This window comes from Teleopsis dalmanni, chromosome 2 (assembly GCF_002237135.1).
Source record: "Teleopsis dalmanni isolate 2A chromosome 2, ASM223713v2, whole genome shotgun sequence".
Classification (NCBI taxonomy): domain Eukaryota; kingdom Metazoa; phylum Arthropoda; class Insecta; order Diptera; family Diopsidae; genus Teleopsis; species Teleopsis dalmanni.
Genome location: NC_051847.1, coordinates 121,016,957 through 121,026,154, shown reverse-complemented (window position 1 = coordinate 121,026,154; position 9,198 = coordinate 121,016,957). Strand labels below are relative to the sequence as shown.

Here is a 9,198-nt window from a genome sequence, read left to right as displayed (position 1 = left end):
CTGATCTCTGAATTCTACTGAGTTTTGGAATATCAATTTTGGATGCTGACCATCAAACAACAGTGCCTTAGTTAAGTATCGGAATTTCAATTTGTAGTATTCAGATAACGCCCACCTATGTAACCAGTGAGTTAATTGTGGAAATGCTACAGTGTTTTAAATGCTACAGTGTAAACATACTGTAATCTAATTAAATAAATGAAATGCAGAAAAGCAAGCGTTTACTTTTTTTTTTTTGAAATATTAACATAAAAAATTTAAAATATAGAAAGAAAAATGTTTGTTGTTCATTATAATTTATTTCCTTCCGAACAGTTTCAGTAAAGCTAAAATGCTTACTGGATAAATTTGCAAGAATTTTGGTTTATTTTTATAAGTACCGTTTTCATCTTCCGGCAAAAACAAAATTATTTGTTTAGTGAATATTCAACATGCGAATATTTAGCAAAATTCTCAACACATTCAAAGTAAGTACAAACTTCGTTTTTTTTTCTTAAACTATTTAAATAAGTTTTAATAATGCTTTAATTTATGCAAATATTTTGCTCTTTAAAAGGTAATAAATTTGCAAAAAATTATTAAAGTTTAATTTGTCGCTAATATTTATTTTTGGCCTGTAAGTAATAATAATCAGTTTTCATAAATGACTTGATCTCCTGGACGTCCGCGGTTATGTTGTGGTTATGTTGTAAGATTCTTCATCATCACCTCTCAGAGTCTTTTGCCAACTCCGAAGTAGTTTGTAAATAAATGTTCCGATAGTGCGACATTTAGAAAGTGGACTAAATTATAGTTCAAAATCCCTTAAGTACGGCATTACTCACATTACGCGTTTGTTAAAAAATCATCATTTAAAGAATGCATAAAAATGGACTTTGACTTTTATTTTTTAATGAAATTTTTATTTTAAATTTGATTTGACATTTCTTGAAATCCTAAAGGTATTCATATTTTTATTGTTTTTTAAATGAAATAAATGTGGAACCAGTGAATCTTATTTTATGAATTATAATCGCTAGAATCAAATTTAAAATTATTTTTGAACAGATTATTTAATAATTAAATTAATTACTTAAAAAGTAACAAATAGTAATAAATAAATAGTAAGTACAAAATAATAAAAATATAACAAATATACAGGATTAAATAAAACAATTTTTAAACAGTTACTTTTCTAACTTCCATTTTTATTCTCTGGATTTATCAGGACTTTTTTCCACAAAAATCCATAAATAACACTTCATCTTCAAGTTTTTGGCAAGCTTCAATTTTGTTTTATTTTTGCTTCATTTATTTTATTTAAATAATTTAATTTAATTAATTTTATTTTTTTTGTAAATGATCTTTGTTCTTTCTTCTGTTTTATATACTCTAAATCATATAAAATATAAATAAACAATAAATTAAAATAAATAAATAAATAATAAATAAATAAAACCAATAATTTTATTTATTAATTTTAAACAGCAATTAAAATTTATATAAAATAATATATAAATAAATAAATTTAATATTTCTGTCTATTTTCAATCCGTAGATAATTTAAGTATTATTCACTGAATATTTTTGTAAAATAATATAAAATAAAAAAACAACTTAAAGCTTAATTTAATTTATTTTAAATATTTTATATAATTTCATTTCTCTTTTACTCTATTTTACTTAAATTTTATATTTAAGCTATCCACTCGGCTATCGATATGTTCTTCTCCAAAATGTGTTTTTCCCGAAACTTTCGGTTTGCGTGGACATACAACGACAAATCATCAACATTTTCGCCCACGACAAGAGAGTCCATACCGTCCAAGGCTAGTTGAAACTAGAAATTTTCCTATGTCTCCTAGTAGTTCTTTCTACAGGAATTACAGCCAGTCAGGTAAGTTAGCTGAGAGTGTAGCTGGACAAACAACGTCAATATTTAATAAAAATATATCAAACGTCCTTCCTGTGGCTTTGGTGAACCTGGATAAATATGAAAATTCTATGAAAATTCTCTTTATACCACTTAATATCTTTGATGATCGTACAAGCCTTAAGAATGATCCTTTAAGTACCATATCTGTTATACGAGAACACGCTAAACAAGTTGAAGCAATTACCGAAAATCTAATGGAAAATTGTCCTTTAGATGTTATGGAGACAAAACCTAATGAAATGAATGACCCAAATTCGCCTTCCACTGTTCAAACCAGTAATATAATAGACTACATAGTTACAACATCGACTAATACAAATGCTATTAATCCTTCAAGCATTAAAGTTGTCACTAACTCCGCAACTGTCGTAGATCTTGACGAAAATATAGAAAAACCATCGACAGATAATGTACTAACAGTATTGGATGACTCTGAATATCAAGATCATCTAAATATGTACAATAATGTAGAAAATTCTCTACAGCTAAGAGATAATTTGCAGATGGTACCAGCAAATTCCTTTAATGTTGAAGATTGGAATGCATCAAAAGATAGTTTATTTACAGAGGTGTCAAAAGGAATTGAAAGCCAATTAAGTCAGATGGCCGTATCATCTGTACAACTTGGTTTCGAAATGGATATGACTAATATTAAAGAAGCAATTGAACACAGCGCTGAGGTTGAATCAATGGAGATCTTTAATCAGCCAAACCCAAAGCTTCTTAAAAATCCTACTTTAGGACTCACGACGAATTTTGATTTGGAAAATATTCATCCAAATCAAACAATTCCACTTAATTTTAATGCATTAATACAGGGTGTTATATCGATTGATCCCTCAAAAATTAATCTTGAAAAATTAAGCCAACTACAGGTAGCACAATTTAATGATAACGTTACAGCTATAGCTGCAAATATATGCAGTGCTGCATTACAAAAAGGTTTTCCAACTGATATGTTTCGTACGTATTCTTCTAAAAAGGGAGAGAGTAAGCCACGTAATCCTCACATAACATGTGTACGTGAAGGCGAAAAAGGTTGTGTGTCTCCAGGGAACTCTGAAAACCGATCATATTCATCAACAGGTGGTGATGCACCAGCTGTAGATAGCAGTTCTGTATTCTCGCCATCTAGCGGCAGTCGAGCATTGTGGGGATTAATGAATTGCAATGTTTATGCGAAAGCGCTTGCTGAGGCAGCGCAAAGAAGGAAATCAATAGATGATTGCCAACCATGTGAAGATATAACAAAAGCTGCCACAGCTGATTTATGCAATAAGCTAAAAGAAGATCCATGTCAACCACAAAAGCAAGAAGCCAAAAATGATTCATGCAACAAAAAGAAAGACGATCCCTGTAAGCCAAAAAAGAAAAAGGATACATGTAAGAAAAAGAAAGAAGATACATGTAATAAGAAGAAAGAAGATCCCTGTAAGCCAAAAAAGAAAGAGGATACATGTAAGAAAAAGAAAGCAGATCCATGTAAACCTAAAAAGAAAGAGGATTCATGTAAGAAAAAGGAAGCAGATCCATGTAAACCTAAAAAGAAAGAGGATTCATGCAAGAAAAAGGAAGCAGATCCATGTAAGCCTAAAAAAAAGGCAGATACATGTAAATCAAAGAAAGCGGATCCATGCGGAAAAGGTGATTCAGGTAAGAAAAAATCAGGTCCTTGCAAGAAAGAAGAGAAAAAAACAAGTCCGCAATGCAAAAAAGCCGCAGATAAAGGAGCTTCTGGTTCATGTGGGGCTAAAAAGAAGGCAGATCCGTGTGGGGCTAAAAAAGCAGATGCAAAGAAAAGTGGAGGTCCTTGCAAGAAAGAAATGAAAAAAACTAGTCCACAATGCAATAAAGGCGGAGATAAAGGAGGCTCTGGTTCATGTGGAGCTAAAAAGAAGGCAGATCCGTGTGGGGCTAAAAAGGCAGATGCAAAGAAAAGTGGAGGTCCTTGCAAGAAAGAAGAGAAAAAAACAAGTCCACAATGCAAAAAAGCCGAAGCTAAAGGAGCTTCTGGTTCATGTGGAGCTAAAAAGAAGGCAGATCCGTGTGGGGCTAAAAAAGCAGATGCAAAGAAAAGTGGAGGTCCTTGCAAGAAAGAAATGAAAAAAACTAGTCCACAATGCAATAAAGGCGGAGATAAAGGAGGTTCTGGTTCATGTGGAGCTAAAAAGAAGGCAGATCCGTGTGGGGCTAAAAAGGCAGATGCGAAGAAAAGTGGAGGTCCTTGCAAGAAAGAAATGAAAAAAACTAATCCACAATGCAAAAAAGCCGAAGCTAAAGGAGCTTCAGGATCATGTGGAGCTAAAAAGAAGGCAGATCCGTGTGGGGCTAAAAAAGCAGATGCAAAGAAAAGTGGAGGTCCTTGCAAGAAAGAAATGAAAAAAACTAATCCACAATGCAATAAAGGCGGAGATAAAGCAGCTTCAGGATCAGGATCATGTGGGGCTAAAAAGAAGGCAGATCCGTGTGGGGCTAAAAAGGCAGATGCAAAGAAAAGTGGAGGTCCTTGCAAGAAAGAAATGAAAAAAACTAATCCACAATGCAATAAAGGCGGAGATAAAGCAGCTTCAGGATCAGGATCATGTGGGGCTAAAAAGAAGGCAGATCCGTGTGGGGCTAAAAAGGCAGATGCAAAGAAAAGTGGAGGTCCTTGCAAGAAAGAAATGAAAAAAACTAATCCACAATGCAATAAAGGCGGAGATAAAGCAGCTTCAGGATCAGGATCATGTGGGGCTAAAAAGAAGGCAGATCCATGTAAATCAAGCAAGAAAGCAAGTCCTTGCAAATCTAAAAAGGCGGATCCATGTAAATCAAAGAAGAGCGCAGATCCATGTAAGTCTAAGAAGGCAGATCCTTGCAAGAAAAAAGCGAACGCAAAATGTAAGACAGAAGATCCTTGTAAAAGTCTAGAAAAAGAAGCCAAAAAAGGCGCATGCAACAAACCTACTAAACCAACAAAACCCAAATGCGGTGGGGGAAGCGACAAAAAATTCAGTACATTGGCATTCGTACCAAACTTAACGAATATATTTCCACATCGTCAATATCACACAACAATGTCAACATGGAAAACAAAACTAGAACTAAGAGTATTATCACTGAGTTGTATTAGGAGCTTCGCTGATAAGGGCTCTTCAGGTAAATGCATAGAGGGAAGACCTGTCATTCCTAAAAAACGCAAAACAATACGCCGTAAAGATGGTGCTGACTGTTTCAAAAATGATGACAATCCATGCGGTAAGAAATTGTGCAAGGAACCAAACTGCAAGAAGCAGAAGAAGAAGGAAAAGAAATGTAAAAAACGTAAGATACATACATAGTTCATACTACATAAATAATTTTACAATTGCAATATATAATTATGATTATAATGATAGCTACTGTCAGTTCTATATGATCTCGAATTTTGATATATTAAAAGGTGGGGTTTTTTTTATAAAGGAAGTGGTTTGTTATCTTTTACAAATTTATGTCGATTCTGGTCTTAAGAATCAAATATTTTTATTAATTAAAAAATAGTAGTTGTTTTTTTTTTTGGTCTATTAAAGAAAAATATTGTAAATGAAGGATCCCAACTTCTAATATATATTCATCAAGATGCAGGCTGACAAGTAAAACTTGATCAAAAACGCTCTTCAGCTCAGTTCACTAAATATCCTTAAAATTGTTTGGTCATATGGCTTTGTTATTAAAAGGATTTAAAAGTTTTTTTCGATAATTACTTATTTCTCTCAAATCTTTTGTTGGTACATTTCTTGGACTAAGGAATGAACAGCATTTATGCCACTTTATTTGGAAAGACTCATACATTTTAAAACGCTTTTTAAGCGGGTTATAACTAATACATTATTTTCAAAGTTTTTGAATAATTATATTTTTATTTCACATTTTTTAACTTTTTGACTTTAAATTTTTATTTTACTACAAGGTAGAAAATAAGTACTCTCAAAAGGGGTCTTATTGTACAACTTTTTCAAAAAATAATTATCAAATACCATGTCGAAATTTTTCGGGGCCTATTAGAATGTTTAGTTCGAAAGTGGTTGAATGTTGCAATAAAGAAAATAAATGCGAAGATCCAGATCCATGTGAAGAAAGCAATGATGAATGTGAAAATGAGGCAGTGAAAGTTGTAGACGTGTGTAAACTCACCAAAGTTTCTGAAACAATGCCAATGTTCAGTGAATATGGTAAATATCTTAATAAATAAGAAGACAAAAATATGTTATAAAATATAATCTTAATAAAATGGGCATTTTTAGATGTACTTATAAAGACGGATTCGGTAGCTATCTCAGGTTCTGACATACATCTGTATGAAACTGGTGGAAAGTTGTGTCCAACTATGACGTTGGGACATGATGCTTCGGGAACAGTACAAAAAGTTTGTAGACTAAAATTTCGAAAAGTATTTCTTGATTTTTATTCAATTCGTTAACATAGGTGGGAAGATGTATAACCAATCTAAAACCAGGTGACAGAGTAGCGATGGAATCTGGTTTATCTTGTGGAATTTGCGACTTTTGCAAACGAGGTGCATACAATATGTGTGCGCAACTCCTTTATAACGGTTTTTTAACGAAATATCAAGTACATCCAGCTGATCTTTGTCATAAAATACCCGAATCAGTGTCACTGGAAGAAGCAACATTAACGCAAACCTTAGCCTTGGGTTGCCAGGCTTGCTTTAAGACACACATAACACCATTAACAAGACTACTTATTATGGGTTCCAGTCCTACTGCAATCGCAGCTGCACTTTGTGCGCGATCTATGGGAGTACACAGCATTTGCGTGGTGTGTAATATGCATAAAAATCTGGAACAAATGCGAAAATGTTTCGACTTTGATTATGTTTATTATGATTGTGATACAAGTCATCGGCAGATACTAGATGCGATTTGGGCCAAATTGAATAATTGGCCAGAGGTAGTCATAAACTGTTCGGTATCAGAGCAGACAATGAATATTGCTGTAATGGCACTGCAACCCTGTGGAACTTGTGTGCTAGCCGAGTGCGAATCGGAGTGTGCTACTTTTAATGCAATAGACGTACTTATGAAAAATCTAAGACTGGTGCCAAGTTTTAGATTTACAAATATGTAAGCTTATCTATTACATATCATATCGCATTAATAATAACTAAAGTTTCATATAGGTTTCCGACCGCCTTACATTTAATGTCAACTGGTAAGGCACAAATGTGCTGTATGGTACGAAAAATCTTTGGATGGAATCAAATACAAACTGCTTTCGACACAGCGCAACACGAAGCAAATATTGGATATAAAAAAGTTATAGTGAAATGTTCGGAAGAAAACTGCTGATACTTTACAAAATTTTAATATATTTTTAATATATTTCTGATTGCAATATATTTATTAATACAAAACTCTGAATGAAATAAATTAGAAAAAACTTAATCATATTGAACAACTTAATATTAAGATATATAAAAAATTAATTATAAAAACGTAGTATTATATTATAGACTGAATTTAACCGTCTCGGAACTAGAATATATTATTCGATAAATTTCAAAAATAAATAATTATAAAACAAGACTGTCAAAGGACGACAGATTACAGGAAACTATAATCTATAACGAATATAGAATGAAAACATTTTTTTCTATAGTATAGGTATGGAGTTTAATCAGTTTTCTCTAAAAAGAAAAAGCAACCACAATTGGGATCAAACTAACTAGATTAATAGAGGACTATAGAAAATCAATTTGTAGAAATTTTATATCTATTTTGAATAGAAAAATGCGTAAAAAAGGAAATACAGTAATCTCCCGATTTCAAACCCTCGTATAACGTGAGCATTTCCCCGTATAGCGCAGGAATTCGTACAGTTTTAATTAGCTTCGCGTGCCTTTGCACGTTTGTATACGGGGTATACGGGAATGCCCCTAATAGATCCCTCGCTGTACTTCTATTCTTCTATTATTCAAGCTATTTATCAGTGGATCAATTTTGGATCGAGTTTGTTGAAGAATATTTTTTTGAATAAAATAAAACTTACATGGCATTCTTTTATTAGGTCAGGTTTTATTAGGTCCGTGTTGACATCGGTTCTTTAATTGTGAAGTTCATTATGAGATTGGCAAAGGCGAAGCGCTAGAATAAAACTTCGGTTCACTTGAATCTTTCATTTGGATGACCGATTGTATTGTGTTGGATTGTAGATCAAGTAAGCAGTTTCTAGCAAAAAAATTAATTGAAGAATTTTAGAACGAAATCCTCCAAATAAAATATTGAAATTTTTTGTGGGATTTATGCAATGATGACTTCTAAAAAATTTTTTATTTTATAATTTATATGAATATACCATTTAATTAATACCGTGTATTAAAACAGCTATAAATGACCAATGTCTCACCATTAAATATCAGTTTTAGTGTCTTTAGAAAAATCATTTTTTCAAAGACTTCTTCAAACCAATTCAGGAATGTGTTAATTACATATTATCTTACGTCTTCGGACATAATTGTTGCTCTTGTTAATTGCTAAGTTGTAATTTATAATATATAATAAGAGGACTATTATTTTTGGTATTACTCCCACGTAAGCTGATGCATCGCTTGGAAACCGATGCAATCAAATGCTGTCATACACTCATTAAGAGTTTTGAGCCATCCATACTTTAGCAATATTTTTACATGTTAATGTTATTTTGTAAGTAGGATTCCTTTGTTGGATCCCTGATGAATGGTAGGATGATTAATTCCGTAAACTTTAGATAGGAACTACACCACTTAGATTGAAATTTTTAAGGATCTTACTGCCCAAAGTGGTTTATTTGAGTTGTTAATTGCAACACTTATTTTGGTATTGCATTTTTAATTACAAAATATAAAAAATATTAATCTAACAAAAACGGCAATTACTATTTTTCCAAATTGTTTATCAACAAAAACATTTGCAAAATACTTCGGTAAAAACAAAACAAAAAGGAACAGTGAAAACGAAACGAGAACATGTAAATACCCTGTAGTAAATCAGATTAGAGCAAATAATATCAAAAGTATACTTTGGATTAAAAAATTAAACCCAGACAAGACAATGTCAGTGATTAAAAGTGGTTACTTTTAAGTTTATGTAAGCTGTACTATTAATTCTAGCATTAGCTCATTGAAATGAACTGCCACTAAAACGAAAAATTGTATTTTTTTCTAGCTCTATAAGTATACCATGAAACAATTAAAAATGTTTTATAAATTTCGTCAAAATGAAATTAAGTTAATTTCGAAAATGCTCAAATTAAGGAAATCATATGCT

General features: G+C 32.0%; 1 protein-coding gene across 3 annotated transcripts; it reads left to right on the top strand.

The window, feature by feature from the left end:
- Positions 1-277: 277 nt before the first annotated feature.
- On the top strand, positions 278-7,305 carry LOC119677906. Of its 3 annotated transcripts, none has more exons than XM_038089488.1 (7): positions 278-467; positions 1,681-3,583; positions 3,860-5,218; positions 5,848-6,105; positions 6,178-6,299; positions 6,359-7,017; positions 7,074-7,305. In XM_038089488.1, exons 1-7 carry the CDS (start codon positions 432-434, stop codon positions 7,240-7,242), a joined length of 4,506 nt encoding a protein of 1,501 aa, XP_037945416.1. In that variant the 5' UTR covers positions 278-431; the 3' UTR covers positions 7,243-7,305. The 3 variants fall into 3 exon arrangements, with proteins under 3 accessions (XP_037945416.1, XP_037945415.1, XP_037945414.1); XM_038089487.1 differs by having other exon boundaries at positions 1,681-4,515; positions 4,660-5,218; XM_038089486.1 differs by having other exon boundaries at positions 1,681-5,218; positions 7,074-7,304.
- Positions 7,306-9,198: the final 1,893 nt, after the last annotated feature.